The sequence below is a fragment of the Peromyscus maniculatus genome, chromosome 8 (genome assembly GCF_049852395.1).
Source record: "Peromyscus maniculatus bairdii isolate BWxNUB_F1_BW_parent chromosome 8, HU_Pman_BW_mat_3.1, whole genome shotgun sequence".
Lineage (NCBI taxonomy): Eukaryota > Metazoa > Chordata > Mammalia > Rodentia > Cricetidae > Peromyscus > Peromyscus maniculatus.
Genome location: NC_134859.1, coordinates 35,123,743 through 35,139,995, shown reverse-complemented (window position 1 = coordinate 35,139,995; position 16,253 = coordinate 35,123,743). Strand labels below are relative to the sequence as shown.

Below are 16,253 nucleotides of genomic sequence, written 5' to 3'. Positions count from 1 at the left end.
GTCTCTCTTGCTCTTCCCTCTATACTGCCATTAGACCCCTCCCTCTTCCCCATAGTCCTGTATCTTCTTAAGCAAACAATTGAAGAAGACACCTTTTGAATTGTACTAAAGTGTAATTGATAATTTTAAAAGTGTTTTTGAATCATACTTTTCTTGCTGTTGCTACAAAATCTTTGCCTAATCCAAAATTTTAAAAAATGTATTTCTATTTTTTTCTCCTAGAAAAAATAGAAATACCTGTTTTACTTTTCTTCTTATATCTGTTTCACTTTGAGTTAACTTTGTATATAATGTGAAGCTAGGCTGTGTTGCGTGTTTTTAATATGGTTATTTAATTATCATGACTATTTGTGGAAAAATTATATTCTTCCATTGAATTGCTTGGGCAACTTTGCCTCATGTCCATTGGTCATGTGTGAGTGGGCATACAGGTGAATTAAATGTGTCCCATTGATCTACGTGTCTATGCTTTTGTTAACCCTTTGTGACATTCTAGTAAATCATGAGATACCATGATAGGAATCCCCCAGCCCTGTTCTTTTTCAAGTTGTGCAATATTAGTTCCCACAGCAAAAGTAATATCAGTTTTTCTGTCTCTTGAAAAACAAATTCTTCTGTGTAATGTGATTTGGCTTGTGGGACATCTGTATGTTGTCTTAAGAACCACTGATTTCCTGTAGATAAGGGGTTTTCAAGTCTTCCTCTTTTCTTCCATTTTTCAGGTTTCCTTTTTGTTAGTTTGTTTTTTGGGGTTTATTTGGATATAGACTTTGCATGGGTTATGTTATATTTAATATTTTAATTTTTTTTTTGAGATAGGGTGTCACTGTTTAGACTTGGCTGGCCTGACATTTGCTATGTAGACCAGACTGTCCTGAACTCCAGAGATCCTCCTACCTCTACTTCCCAAGTGCAGATTAAAGGCTTGCACCATTACACCAGCTCAAATAATTTTATGCTATTGTAATGAATCACGTAAGAAACTATGGATTTCCAGTTGTTCACCATTGTTTGTATAGCAAGATGATGAATGTTGAGTTTTGATTTATGTCCTGTCATGGTCTGGTATAGTTAGCTTCAACTGTCATTTGACACAACCCAAAGTCATCTGGGAAGGGGAAATCTCAACAGAAGAACTGCCCAGATCAGAAGGAGCTGAGAGCATGCCTGTATGACATTTTCCCAATTGTTCATAGATTCAGGTACTGTGGACAACACCATCTTAGGCAGATGAAACTGTGCAAGCTGAATAAGCCAGCAGGTGGCAGTCCTCTGTGACCTCTACTTCCTTTTCTGTTCCAGGGTCCTGCCATGAGTTCCTGCCTTAGCTTCCCCTAATGATGGATCTAACCTATAAGATGAAATATACTCTTCCATCCTCAGATTGCTTTTGGTCATGGTGTGGGGGACTAGACCCCACTTTTACAACCAGGGAACTCTCAAGCAGGGAGAAGTGGGGAATGTTTAGATAGAAAGAGAGACCTAGATGATGAGAGGAAGACAGAGACACAGGATAGCCTCGGGAGGGCCTGGGTCAAAACTCACCAGCCCAGAACTTTATTCAAAGGGGCTTTTATAACAATGCCATGGGATGAGGCAAAAGACCTCCCCCTTGCTAGATATAGCCAAGTGTAGACCCTTTCAAACACCTGGTACTCAGGCCCATGGTCCAATCATCCTCTTATGCAGTCCTGCTGGGTAAAACCACTAGGAAACCTCAGCTGGCTCCAACAATGGTGCTTATCACAGCAACAGAAACTAAAGGAGGATGGATACCTGCCTAACTACAGAATTAGATATTTGGTAAAGTTTGTGGTTGTTTTTTTCTTTGCAGTATTAAAAAAAATTTAAGATGTTATAGGAAGTCACATTATCCAATGACAGGATGAGATTTTAATTTTTTTCTTTTCATGTGGGTATCTTTTCTTGCCTTGCTGCACTGGCTAATATTTCTACTTCAACGTTTTATAGGAGCAGAGCTGTGGACATCACTTTCCCTTGAGGCATATTCAATATTTCATCTTAGATGAGTTTAGCCCTGTACTTTGTGGCTGTTGTTTAGACGGTTGTTGTCTTTTCTTTTGTGGTGCTGGGAATTGAACCTGGAGCCTTGGGTGTGCCAGGCAAGCACTGTACCACTGAGCTGTATTCCTAGCTCTAGCACTATGTGTTCAGTAAAGACTCTTTATTCTGTGGAGGAGGCCTTTAATTTGGAATGTATCAGGGATTTCTATAATTATGCATTTTTCTCTGGTTACATTCCTTTCCTGCATCTATTCCTATGATCATAATATCATCCATTACATAGATAGCTTTGGTAATTGACTAGTTCCTTTAATGAATGGTGCCCCTGATACAGGCTCCATTCTTTATTTTTTTTCCTTTAGTCCATATTAATGCTGATGATATTGGTGATTCTGTGGTTTGATTTCTTGTAGTATTTAAATTTACAGTATTAAGATTATACTGGCCTCATATATGTATCAGAAGGTTTTGTGCTACTGCATTTTCTTAGTTTGTGAAATAGCAATATTAATGCCAACAGAATCATTCAAGTCTGGGGTTTTGACTTTAGAAGATATAATTATAATTAAAATTCCACTAATAGAGCGAGTAAGTTGGTTTTTTTTATTTAGTTGGGCACTTTTTGATAGTTTCCCTTTTCCCTGGAAATTGTTCTTTTCATCTAATTTTATCACAGTAGAAATGGGAATAATACTGCTAACTTTCGAGTGCTTGCCTAACATGCACAAAGCCCTGGGTCTGATGCACAGAGCCACAAAAATCAGGTGAAAGACACTTGTAACCCCAACACTGGAGAGATAGAGGCAGAAGGATCAGAAGTTCAAGGTCATCCCCAAATCAGATTCAGGGACACCCTGAGCTACATGATGCACTGTTTTAAGAAACAATTCTAATTTCCTTTGGCATGTCTCTGGGATGTAGTTACACACTGTATTATTCCTGACAGTCATTCTTACTTCAGTTGTTTGAGGATGGCAGAGCTGACTACGTATTACTTTTATAAACTATTTTTCTAACTTGCTGTTCTTTGCTATTTGAAATCCTTGAAGCTTCTGATTGCTGTCTCCAGTCGAGTAGTGACTTAACCAATGTCACTTTAAATGTCAGTCCCAAAAGGAAAAAAGAAAGAGCATGGGAAGAGTTAAAGTGTAAGAAATAATGATCTTCACTTCATACCAAGAGTCCTGGAGGAGATTCAGAGCAGTGAAATGGACAGGCAGGGAGTGAGGTATTCAACAGTGAGCCTTAGGACTGGGGGTTCTTTGATCTCAATATTTCTGATAATCTTTTATTTGAAGACATTCTCCTTTTTTCCCCCAGTAGCAAGGACCACATTTAAGTCTTCTAGGACATCTCTTCCTAGTAAGTTAGTGGTCGCATCGGCCACTAGGGGTCTAATGGTCTCATGCGTTTCATCTGGGTCCTCTCATCTGTATAAGTCTGGGTAATAAATGCTTGGGAGAGCAACATTAGTTGCAGTTCAGGTAGGAGGGTCAAATGTGGGGGACCTCAGCTTGTCTTAGGATAGTTTTGTCTGCCCCTGTGTCTACCAAACATTTGAAATTTTTATTGTCAATTTTAAATTGAAAGTTTGGGGTGAGAATTTTCAAGTATGTTAATGATCCAGTGGACTCCTGGGCCTTTCCCTCTTAAAGGTGGGGCTGAGGGCTGCCTCCTGCGGAGTTTAAAGGCGGCAGGGGGTTGCCTTCCTTGTCACTTACGGCTCTGCAGTCCTTCCTCCTGTGAAAGCCTTTCCTACAATGGGGGAGGGCAGACGTTTTAGGGGTTCAAATCAGTTGAATTGTTCCTTGGGCACTCCCCTTTCCAATGTTCTATCTTTCCACATTTAAAACACCTTGAATTAGGCCATGTTGCTACTGCAAACATTCCCCTATTTGATGGCTGGAAAGACGGGGTAGCTGTCCAACTACCCCATCTTTCCAGCCGGGACAAGCCTCCTCGCTACCAATGTCTCACTAACACCATTCTTCCCAGGCTGACACGTGTTGCCCCTCCCCTTCAGTTAAATGTGGTACCTGCTTCTACATTTAGAAGGAAGAGGGGAAATTGCCAGGAAGCAAGGTGATGAAGCACACTGGGAAATTAACAAACCCTTATACACAGAAAACACTGAGTAAAAGGCTGTAGCTGCAATCGCGGGGTTAGTCAGCATTTGGATGGTAGGTAGTACGGGGGAGGGATAGGCTTTCTGATGAGAGCAAAAAGGATGAGGAAGGGGAAGGAGAGGTGTTTCAGGACTGATTGGCTGGGCAGAGAATGTTGTAAGCAATACTTTCAGGAGATCGATGATAAGATATGCTAATATGGAGACAGGGGGTGCCCTGACATTTTGAGGGTTAAATTCTAAAGCAAGAGCAAAGTTGCTGCTCTCTTAGACAGTTCCTCACCAATTTGTACCAGATTAGAGAGCAAGGAGACAGCCCTGCAGAACGGCACAAAGGCACTCTCGGGACATTACCGCAGAATGTAGGAGTGGGGGCAGGTGCCGCGTCAAGAGATGCTCATGGGATGCCCGTGCAGCCTTTGTCCTTGTGGCCTGTGTACGTAGTGGGTTCTTTATAACAGGCTGTTTCCTGTCATGGAAATGGTGGCCAAAGGTGGAAGAATCAGGAGGGCAGGGTGGGGTGTGTGGTGATATATTGTGTAGCAAATAAAGCTTGCCTGAGAATCAGAGGACAGAGCCAGCTACTAGATTAGACATAGAGGCCAGGCAGTGGTGGCACACACCTTTAATCCCAGTACTTGGGAGTCACACGCCTTTAATCCCAGTACTTGGGAGTCACACGCCTTTAATCCCAGCACTTGAGATCTCATGCCTCTGCTACCAGTAATGGGGAAGCACAGACGCTTTTGATCCCAGCACTAGGAAGGAAGTGAAACGGCTGGGTGGAGAGTGGTATAGAAGGCGTGAGAAGACAGAGGATTTGTGGAGATAGGATCTCGCCTTCCATTTGGCCTGAGGATTTGGTAGTGGTAAGAAGTTTCTCCAGTGGCTTTTTCCTTTGTCTGTCTAATCTTTCAGCATTGGCCCTGGTTTTTATTAAAAGGCCATTTAAATTTTGAGCAACAGGGGTGGGTTCCTATTATCTGTGAATGGTAGGTAAGGTCAAATGCAGGAAAATCTGCTATAAATATTCCAGATGCTATGTCTAGAGAGGCACACTAAAATAGCTTCGTCTGTCCTGTCCTGCCTGCCTGCCTGCCTGCCTGTCTGCCTTCCTTCTTTCTTTCGCTTGAGATACAATGTTATACAACCACAGAGCACAGTGCGTAGACATGTGAGAGACAAGGGCTGAATGGCTAGACGTTCAACAGTGTCTGTCTTTTGGGGTGAAAGAAGGGTGGCTCTTGGCTCCGAGCTTCTGGACAAGCATTTTAGAATCCCACATCTGCCATCTGATCCCTTTCCAGAGCTTTCTTTCTCCGTCCATTTTGGAAGCGAGCTCGCACAGATCTGCAGTGAACGCAGTGAACAGAGTATCCTAAAGCAGGGAATGCTGGGACACAGTCGGTCATGCTAACAGACACCACCCAGTCTTCCACCCCGCCTTCCACCCCACCACCGCCCACCTGCTTGAACTTGATTGGATGTAGAGGGATTGGATGGGCTGTGCTACCCGCTGTCACTCCACGTGCTTGTGTGAACCTGTGCGCTTTGGAGATGGTGGCTCTGTAACTTCTCCTCTCATCTGATGCTTTCTGCCACTGCCAGATCCTCTCATCTCTGTCGACTCCCTGCTTAAGCCGGATGATGAAAATTCACAGCTGAGGCTGAGAACTGAGGGAAATTTTTCTCACCGGAAACACCCTATAAGGCATTGGGCTTTCCCAGGTCAGAGTTAGAAGAATGAGAACCAATAAATAGACGTTCCCTCCCTGGAAACTACGAGATCCTTGAGGATGGGGCGGTGGGATTCCAATTGCCAACCTTGAGGGCCCCTAGGGCTGACTCCCCAGAGCTCCTCATTAGAGGCACACATGCTAACCATCCTTTGTTCTTAGGAACCCTGGACTCGGAGATCCTCCAAGATGAAAAGGACAGTTCGGTGTTCAGACTTGGACACTCGACTCCGTTTTTCTGAATTTATGTCTCCATCTGAGAAATATGAATTTGCAGAAGGTGAACAAAGTTCAGTTTCATGACATCAGAGCTTTTTTTCTTTTACCGTCTTAGACAGGATCTCACATAGTCTGAGCTGTTCTCAAACTCACAACATAGATAGCCAAGGATGACCTAGAACTGTTGACTTTCCTGCCTCCATCCCTCCAGGACGGGCATGATAGGCATGAGCGCCACACTTGGCTTTACATGGTACTGGGGATGAAACCCAGGGCTTCGTGAATGCAAGACGAGAGCTCTACCAACTGAGCCGTGTTCTCAGCCCTCCGTGTCTTTATTATTTCATAAACCTATGATCCCACAGTATATCCAGTGTTTGTTTATTTCTATCAAGTACATATTTATAAAACCGATTCGATCTTATATAAATATCTGTTTGCCAAACTGTATTCTTGGACTGAGTTCTCTGAAGGAGGCAATCACTTAGTCTCGTGGTATCATGGGGTGGCCATACCGAATTTAAGGAAAGGTTCCACAATTTAGAGCCAAATTAGTCTTGGTCTTCTCTGCAGGATTCAAAGGGGCTCCTGGCAGAGGTGGGGCTCTTGTTGGGGAGGCATTCTTCCCAGGGGATGGAATCTGTAGCTTTGGTGAAAGCCAGCTCCTCTTCATAGTAGGGGAAGCCTGGGTCTCTTCTAAGCTGCCTGTCCTTGAGTCCCCCCTGCCAGGGGCCCCTGCCAGGCCCCCCTGCCAGGCCCCCCCACTCTCACTTCTGCTGGGAATCCAGCTGCTGAGCATTAAGCAAGACCAGGGGCCTGACTTCCCTGCCTTTGATGTATGGCCGGCTCTGCTCATTCTCCAGGGCAAAGCTGCACACGAGACTGTTCCTGCACTGGGTCTTACCCTCACTGTCCTCTCAGGCCCATATCACAACACAGGTCCCCAGCCCTGTGTCCATTGTAAACCTGATGAAATTGAATGTCACAGAACGTCACAGCAGCCTTGCTCTGTACACTCTGCTAATTACTTTGGCTTTCTTCTGAATACCCCTAAGCCTTCAGGATTAAGGTTCAATTTACCAATTTATACTGAGAAACTAATGACTAAAAATAGAAAGCCAGTTCTGTGTTTTAATCTCTGTAACAGTTCATCTATCCCCCAGCATAGAAAACCAGAAGCTTCTAGAGAAAAAGTGAACAAGCTTTTTGCATTCCACTGTGGGTTTTCCAAGGAAACCTGAAAGGCTAAATTAGCAATCCCCTTGTAAACACTTTTTTTCCATTATAAAACACATTTTTTGAGATTTGTTTTATTTTAATCTTTATGTGTATGAATGTTTTGCCTGCATGTATATCTGTGTACCACATGTGTCTGTAGTACCCATATCGGCCAGAAGATGGCGTTATATCTCCTGGAACTGGAGTTATAGGTGATTATGCACTGCCATGTGGGTCCCTAGGATCAAACCTGGGTCCTCTGCAAGAGCAGCCAGTGCTCTTAACTGCTGAGCCATCTCCCCGGCCCCTATAAAGCTTATCTTTCACTTAGAGATGGCAACTGTGATTTTTTTTAAAGTCTTCCTTTTAGCCTCATGGTATATGTTGAATTCCTTCCTAATTAGTCTTCATAAGACCATATCATTTTTCAAAGTAATTAAAAAAAATTTAATGGCAATGGAAATTTAGCCCCCCTCTCTACAAAGTCTTTGAGAGACAAGGAGAGTGAAGATTTGTATTCTCAACCCTGAGACCAGTCATCACTAAAATCCACGAAGTTCCTTCCACTGACTGAGGTGGGTGGGGAAGTACCTGTAGCAGGATTCGAACCAGGGACCGGGGATCCACGGGGACAAAGTGCTCTTTGCAGGAGCAGAGTCCCCTCAGTTCTGCTGTGGGTCTTGTTAGGTCACAGGTTCTGATGCAGTAGAAAGGTGAGGCCCAAGATATTGGCCCTGAAAAGCTCTTGTGTGCTGCTGCTGTGGCTCTCTGGACCATATTGTAAGTGTGAGACCCTGAGGACTGGGGCCCGTGAGGTGGCTCGGTGGGTTAGGATACTTGTTGCTGAGCTTGAAGGTCTGAATTTGATCCCTCAGACTCACAGGTTAGAAGAAGAGAGTCCACTCCCCACAAATTATCCTCTGACCTCCATGTATATACCACTGCATCTGCGTGTGTGTGTGTGTGTGTGTGTGTGTGTGTGTGTGTGTGTGCATGTGTGTGCGCACACACATAAACAATAGTGGTAATAAGTTAACTAATCTTTAAAAAGGACCTTGATCCTGTTTGAGTAGTCACGATGGTTTTAAGAGCTGTGTTTGAGGACTTAGTCTGACCTTGGGAATCAGAGTGGCTTATAATGGCAGTGAGTTCTGAAGGGACTCATCTGTCATCAGTTAGGTGCCCTGAGAAGCCAGGACTTTATGGAGGGGTGTGGGTGGGAATCATATAGTGTGGATGCAAAGTCCTGGATAGCAAAGAGTCCCCCAGTTTCAATGTGTCCCTAATGTCTGTCCCTAAGATGTCAGGTTGCCCTTATCTTTTGATGAGGACATCTTAAGGGTACCAGAATGGACTTCCACAGTCAAAATCACCTCAAGAGTCAGTACTTGAAGCATCAAGTTGTCCTGACCTCTCAGAGAGTCCAAGTTTCCTTGAAGATTCATAATGAACGTCTCTGGGATTCTGAATTTATTCCAAGGTAAGACCTGAGGTCTGGGTTGGGCAGGATGCACTTGAAACTGAGTTGCTCTGGAGAATTACCGTTTCCTCAAGGTCTAGGTCACTTCGACAGGTCATGATGATCCCCTGTATGTCATGACGAAGGCTGAGTGAGGAAATCAGAGAGTAATTGAGAACTCTGATGTGTGGGGACTTAGCTGTGAGTGAAGCCACTCATTCATGGCTGAGTGAATTCAGGGGTGAACTTGGGTCAGGGAGAGGCCAGCAGGTATGGGAGCCAATGCCAGGAGTCACCTTGTAGAGCATGAAGGTCCTCAGGCTTCAGTGTGTCTTGGAGTGTCCTACTGTCCTAGGGTGTCAAGGTATCCAAGAGGACACAGTTGTGATTTTTCAGCCCCAGAGTTCCCTGGAAACAGGTCTTTTGAGTATCACTCACATGCCGAGATGTCAGGCCTTGTTCCTGGCCCCAATATCTTTCTCTCCATTACCCCTCCCTGGAGGGGAGGTTCTGAGGAGGGGTGCCTTGCTGGGAATGTCTTCTCCTCTGTCCCCTGCCTGCTCCCAGAAGGGGGATTTAACAGGACAAAAGAATCTGGTCCCCTGGGAATATGAGCTCTTGGCCTCAGCCCCTGGACCCTCTGACAGAGCACCGTCCCTCATCCGGCTTGTGATCCTCCCCCAAGCCAGGGGGCTCTGGTGACCAAGAAATGATTGGACAGGCCCATGGGGCCAGGAGGAGGTTGCTTCTCCAAGACGGAGGGAGAAAGACAGGTAGCGTGAGAAAGTGGAGGGCGAAGAGAAAACAGAACGGCCTCAGGGAGAGGGAAGTAGAGACAGGCAGAAAACTGGGCAAAGTCAAGAGAGAGAGGATAAGGTGTCAATCCGGAGGAAGGATGGGGCATTAGGAAAAAGGGGAAAACAGTGAGTGGACAGGTATCTAGCCACACACACACACACACACACACACACACACACACACACACACACACACACACGGTAAGGGAGAGACCCAGAAAAAGCTAGAAGATAGAGAAGAAAGGTCAGAAGACAAGATAGGATAGACAGACAGAGAGAAAGACTACAGACTACAGGGAAACAGAGACTGGAGGACAGCAGGCTAGCCCATCTTTGGTTTGGGTGGCTAGCCATGGAAGCTCAAAGAAGGAACCAGCAGGAGAAACAAAGGAAGGGTCGGGCCTGTGGCGGAGCGCTGCCTGAGCCGCATGTGACCTCTGGGTCCCTGATCTCCACAGTAGGTGAGTGAGTCCCCAGGGTTGGCTTGGGTCCCTGAGGGAGCAGCAGATGTGGGTCTCAAAACCTGATTGGCTTTGGGGCAATGGTTTGTCCCACGGAAGGTTGAGAGATGGGAAGCAGAACTGGGGCTTGTCAAGACCTTGGGGAACCTTAGGAAGTGAGACAGTAGAAGTCTTTTGCTTTACAGGTTGGGAAGTGGGGCCCCTGCCTGAGGGAGCTACAGAACAGGCGCCCAGGGCATAGGCGAAGCTAAAGCCTTGTTCTTGCCCAAGGTGCTTCCTTCTTGGAAGGAGGGAGCTGAAGGGGTCGGGGTTCTCCTCCAGAGAGGGCAGTTCAGGGCCTGTCTGAGGACACTGGGTGCTCAGTGGGAGCCACACCCTTGGTTCCCCCCCTCCCCGACACCCCCCGGGATGGGTCTCTCTGCTCCAGACCCCTCCTTCCCTTAGCGCCCATCTTCCCAGGTGTCTCCTCTTCCCTCCCTGTTCTCTCTTCCCCGGTGGCTCTTAGACTAATTAATATGAGGGCTTAGGGAGCCTTTGGGGAGGAGAGGCAAGCCTTTCCCACGAGCTCAAGTTCCTGCAGGCTGGTGGCAGGGCCAGGGCAGAGGTAAGCGGCATGTCAAGAAGTACAACCCAGAGGGGAGAACGTGTTGTCTGCATGTAAGGGGGGGGGGGGGCACCCTTCATCCTCCTGAGCAGGGGTGGGTGAGGAGAAGGAGGGGTGTATGAAGGAGGTGCATGGGTGAGTGGCAAGCAAAGCAGTCCTTGGTAGACAGCAAAGGGAAGACCCTCAAGGTTCGCCCTGTGGGTCACATGTGGGCCGGAGGTGAAGCGCACACCGGGGGCACGTAACCAGAGCAGTGGCAGAGGCTGGAGGCAGAAGCGGCGGTTTTGAAACCTTAAAGAGCTTTCGTGGAAACAGGGCGTCCCACAAGGAAGCACCATCTCAGGAACTACACAGAACGCGGGGCCTAGCACCAGTCGTCCAAGGATGGCTGGGTGGTCCCATTCCTAAGTGGGTCTCCCTCCATTCCCCTCCCTCCACAGACACGAGCCCTGAGGCTTTTGGGAGACTCTCTGGTCCGGGGCTGGGGAGACCTAAGCTTTGCCCCCAGAGGGGCCGTCCCCACTCCCGGCGTCGTCACCGCACCACCTTCAACCCAGCACAGCTGGAACAGCTGGAGTCAGCCTTTGGGAAGAACCAGTACCCAGACATCTGGGCCCGAGAGGGACTTGCCCAAGACACTGGCCTCAGTGAAGCCAGAATCCAGGTGATGATGCCCTAAGGTACTCGGGGAAGAAACAAACATTTCCTGGGTGCTTGGGGGACTTTTAACCCGAAGTTAACTATTCAATAAAATATAGGTTCCACCCACCAGTCGGCATGACCTCAGGTGCACCTGACCCCAGCTCTAAGCTCATTCAGATGGAGGTGTAGGGCAGGAGGAGAGCTCTTGCCAAGCATACACAATGCCTGCATGCTGATCCCCAACGCCACACAAACAAAAAGGAAGTCCAGACCCACCCCGCCAGCCTTTCATGTGGACACAAACTCCAACAAACAGGCAACTCTAACTGTTCACACGCGTGTGCAATCTTGCCTCTAAGACTGCCTTACATTTCCACGAGCCTCATAGTCCTGAAGTCTCCCATTCAGGACAAGAGTGCTGATGTGACTTCTCTTCCCTCTCCTCAGGTCTGGTTCCAGAACCGCAGAGCTAAGGAACGGAAGCAAGAGCGGGCGCTGCTCCAGCCGCTAGCCCGTCTATCTCCCGCCTCCTTCTCTGGCTTCTTGCCAGAGTCCCCCGCTTATCCCTACCCCTACACAGCACCACCTCCCCCAGTGGCCTGCTTCCCTCACCCCTACAACCACACTCTCTCCTCCCCACCCTCCACAGGTGCCCCATTCACTCTCCCTCCCCAGCCTGAGGACTGGTACCCCACCTTACACCCAACCCCTGGTCATCTGCCCTGCCCCCCACCCCCACCCATGTTTCCCCTCAGCCTTGAGACACCAAAACCCTGGAACTAAGTGGTGACAAGGTCACCCTCTATCCATAAACTTCACGAAATGCAAGAAAATCGGGGCTCTCTTTTCATCCTAAGAGTGAAGTTGGAAATGTGGTGAGGGGCAGTTCAAGACTGGAAATGGGAAAAGGGGGGCTCTTGATGAACTGTCAACAGGGTAAGGGGTTAAGAGACTATGAGGAGGTTAACCGGTAGGAGAGACAAGCTGAACAGCTCCAACAGAGGTGACAGGAGGGCAGTGTTGATGGGACCAGTGGATGCTGTTGGCGAGGGATGATCAAAAGAGAACTTGAAGCTTCATTCATTGAGATCCCGGTAGGAGAACCTGAACGGAGGCTGAATTGACTCTGGTTGCTCTGAAACCATCTCCTGACTTCTTTTCCATTTCAGCAGGCATGCGGCTTGTGGTGTGGTGTGGGGTGTGTGTGTGTGTGTGTGTGTGTGTGTGTGTGTGTGTGAGACTTAGCCTCCTTCCTTTAAGTTTCCCTCTCTTAGTTTTTCTCGTCTCCAAAACACCTTTGCTAATCTGAACATCAAGGAATGCCTGAAGCAGAGCACATGGCTGTGACTAGCTTGGTCTGCAGGAGCCGCAGCATCTGCCTCAACCCAACTTTAAAATCAGCTGCAGGTTTAAACATTGTGACAAAGAAACCGCATGACCTGAGGCAAACTTGTCTGCAGACAAACCACCCGAGGCTCTTAAGAGGTCATTCCCAGGAAAGGATTTTTTTTTTTTTTTTTTTTTGGTACCTCGGTCTTAGCCCCTTCCCAAAGAAATACAATATAGCCTCACCTAGTTGGTGATACCATGTCTGTTTTGTGTAGCTTGGACTTGTTTCATTTGTAACTCACTATTGGTGGGATCATGGAAGGACATTTAGAAAACAGGCCTCCACAGATGGATAATCATGATGCTTGTATATTTGCTTATGTATCAGAAATGCCTGCAGTCAAAACTCCTATAGGATACATCTAGATGATTATCTCATTATGCCTGACAAACTTCAGGAAAGATTTTGAAGTTACATTCTAGATGCACAGTTCTGCAGCTGACACTTCAACAAGTTACAAATCAAAAATATTCTCAGCCAGATATAGTGGGTGGGGCTTATACTTTCAGTATTTGGGAGGGTCTCCAGTTGAAGGGCAGTCTGAACTAACTACACAGTGAGAGTTTCATGCCATGCTGGGACACATAGTGAGACCTTGTCTCAAAAACAAATCCAAAGATTCCAAAATAGTTACATGTGTTCTGAGTATGTACAGATTTTTATTGTCGGTATTAGCAATTTAGTCTAACAGCAGGGGTGTCCAACCTTTTGGTACTGGTGAGATGACGTATCTACAAACGTATTGGGAGGCTTTCCCAGCTGACTCTGGAGGCCCTTGGCCTGCAGGTTGGCTATGATAGAAATGCACATGAGGGGATCGCATAGATTATGCAAATAGTATGCAAATACTTGAGCATTCTTAGATCTGGGTCTCTGAGGAAGGGCCTAGAACCAATCCCACACAGATGATAAAGGATGGCTCCGCTGGTCCTGAGTCCATCAAAAATATTAGTCCAGTACATGGTCGATGGGTTTTTTTGTTTTTGTTTTTTACCATTTTTGGCAATTGAGAATGACATCACTTTTACTCATCTTTAAAGTTTCCTTTATTTCTAGTGAGAGCTAAAGGTTTTGAGCTTATTGGAAATTTACATTGTTTCCTCTCTCTGTAGCCTGAGTGTATCTGTGGGCTGATGTAGCCATTTTCCACTGGTTCCTGAGAATGCTGTGGATACTGCCTGTACCTGTGGAAACTCCTTTTGACTGTTCATTACTTGTTTTCTGCCTTTTTCACGGAGAGTCTCCTAAGAAAGCTAAACCCCAACTCCCTAGGCACCTGTCATATGTAATGACTTAACTTTTGTTTTAAATGTCTAGAATTGTGCCCATTTTGTAGAACTGGTAGAATTTAGAAAACAGTCGTTTGGTTCATTTTTTGTATTCCAGGCTTAATAGAAGAGCCCAGCTGATGAACTCGTGGCCTTTACTGGCTTCTCCAATGTTTTCTTCATCATTTGGATAAAAACATGATGCTTTGAATCCCCTGAAATTTACTATGTGTGGTAAAATAGTCCTGTGCATGCTTACCCTGGATCAGCTAGCGGGTCACTCCTGTATCATCTCTTTGATGGTGTAACTTTGCCCTATTGCTTTGTAAGGGTGTACATTTTTGTGCGCCAGGTTCTCATGTGTGTATAGGGACAGCTGCAGCCACCAAGTCCTTTCTCTGTTCCAGTACCAGAACCAGCGTGTTCAACAGCCGAAATGTGAGAATCCTGGGTAACTTTTAAAGGTCTTGTAACCAAACACAAGGTGTGTCCTGTCATTTCTTTCAGACTTCTATGTCTCTCAGCAAAGTTGATGTTTGGGTTAGACTTACTTTATTGAGCTGCTGCGGTCTCATTATTTGTCACAGGCAGGCCTTGAACTTGCTGTGCAGCCCAGACAGGCCTGGAACTCTCAGTCCCCTGTCTCAGCCCTCCCTCCCCAAGGCTGGGGTTATAAACGTGCACCAGCACATCTAGCCAAGAAAGTTCTTTTGCTTTTTACAAAAGACATGGTTTAAAGGTACTTTATAAATTATGTAGATACATATATCTGCTATTTGTAACCCAAATGGGGATTTTATATATTTTATATATGTGCGTGTATCTAAATTATAAAAGTCTCCTAGGGAGAAGTTTCTTTAAAAAAAAAAACTTCAATCTGTCATATCATTATATAGTTTTAAAACATGCAACTTTTATTTTAAAGTTAAAAATGATCATGGCATTGTTTGTTATAGTACATATACATTAAGGAAAATAATAAGACCACACAAGAAGAATAAGCTCAGGAAGGAGATTCAGGGTGTGTACACAGAGGTGCTTTGTTCTGTGTGGGATATCTGTCTGTGAATTTGTCCTAAACTTGAATATAAAAATAATTTATAGTAGTTTCCTGACTTAATGATCTTGCCCATTAACAACGCCAATCATCATAAGTAACTGTGCCCACAGTTTATTTATGATCACCAAAACTATGAGCATGCACACAGAAGTCTTTCCCTTTCTAGAAATAAGGTGAGGGCCATAGGTGCTAATTCCTTGTTGCCGTTTCAAGATTAATAATTCACAGACGACTTCCAAGTGGATTGCGTCCATCCTGTTTTTGTTGCTAACATGTGACCCCTCAGCCCTCCTTGAAACACACAGGAAGTGGAGTTGTTTTGGCATTTTGTTTTATTATTTGAGCAGCACAAATGTCGCTGTGGTTTATTGCTAAGGAATAATTTTTGATAAGAAGTAAAATGATGACTCTCTCAGATAGAAAATAAACAAAGTGATTTTCTTAAACTCAGGATTAAGCTGGCCATGATTAAGATGTTGAAGTAAATTCTGGGCCAAAGAAGACACTCACGAATAGGGAGAGTGACATGGTTATGTAGCCTGAAGCAGCACTGGTCTTTGGAAATGAGGAGAGTAGTCCACTGAAGCTCTAGGAGTACTATTTACACCTTGATATATGAGTTCATTTTTGCACCACTACACTTGCAGAGTGGTACAATAGCCCCCAAACTAAAGGCTTCAGAGACGCCGTGGAATCCAAATCCAACCACCAGAAAGATATTGAAGAACAATTTTGCATCAGAGCATTTCCCCCTGCATCCCCTCTTGTGCAGGAACTTTATGTGCATGCGATGGCTGTTCCATGAGAGGATCACTGTGTGCAACTAAAGTTGTAAGGCAGGAGAGGAAGAAAGGTGATGTAAGATAAAAACTGTATGCATACTCCTGACTCCTTTACCAAAAGCGTAGTTTAGGGCAGCTTCAGTTTCAGCAACAAAAGCAAAATAGTAGAATAAAGCTGGAACTATATATTTTCCTATATAGTTCAAATAAGTAACATGATGTATCTCACGGTCGTTAAAAAAAAGTAAGTCAAACCAAAAATAGTAGACAGAAGGAAATAATAAAGATCAGGGTGGAAATCAATTGAGTGGCTAATAAAAGAACACTCCAAAAAAAAAATCAATGAAACAATTGGTTCATTGGAAAAATAATTTAAAAACCATAAACCTTTAGACAAACTAACTAAAAGAAAGGGGAACAAGATCCAAACTAATGAGATTAGAGATAAAGAAAGGCTATTACAATGA

The 16,253-nt window shown here is 45.4% G+C and overlaps 1 protein-coding gene across 3 annotated transcripts; it reads left to right on the top strand.

Moving 5' to 3' along the window:
* Positions 1 to 4,997: 4,997 nt before the first annotated feature.
* Prop1 (PROP paired-like homeobox 1) lies at positions 4,998 to 12,804 on the top strand. 3 transcript variants are annotated; one of them, XM_006987071.4, is made up of 4 exons: positions 4,998 to 6,166; positions 8,624 to 10,040; positions 11,085 to 11,308; positions 11,734 to 12,804. In XM_006987071.4, exons 2-4 carry the CDS (start codon positions 9,932 to 9,934, stop codon positions 12,067 to 12,069), a joined length of 669 nt encoding a protein of 222 aa, XP_006987133.3. In that variant the 5' UTR covers positions 4,998 to 6,166; positions 8,624 to 9,931; the 3' UTR covers positions 12,070 to 12,804. The 3 variants fall into 3 exon arrangements, with proteins under 3 accessions (XP_006987133.3, XP_076434408.1, XP_076434409.1); XM_076578293.1 differs by having other exon boundaries at positions 4,999 to 6,166; positions 8,624 to 8,803; XM_076578294.1 differs by lacking the exon at positions 4,998 to 6,166 and having other exon boundaries at positions 8,366 to 8,803.
* Positions 12,805 to 16,253: the final 3,449 nt, after the last annotated feature.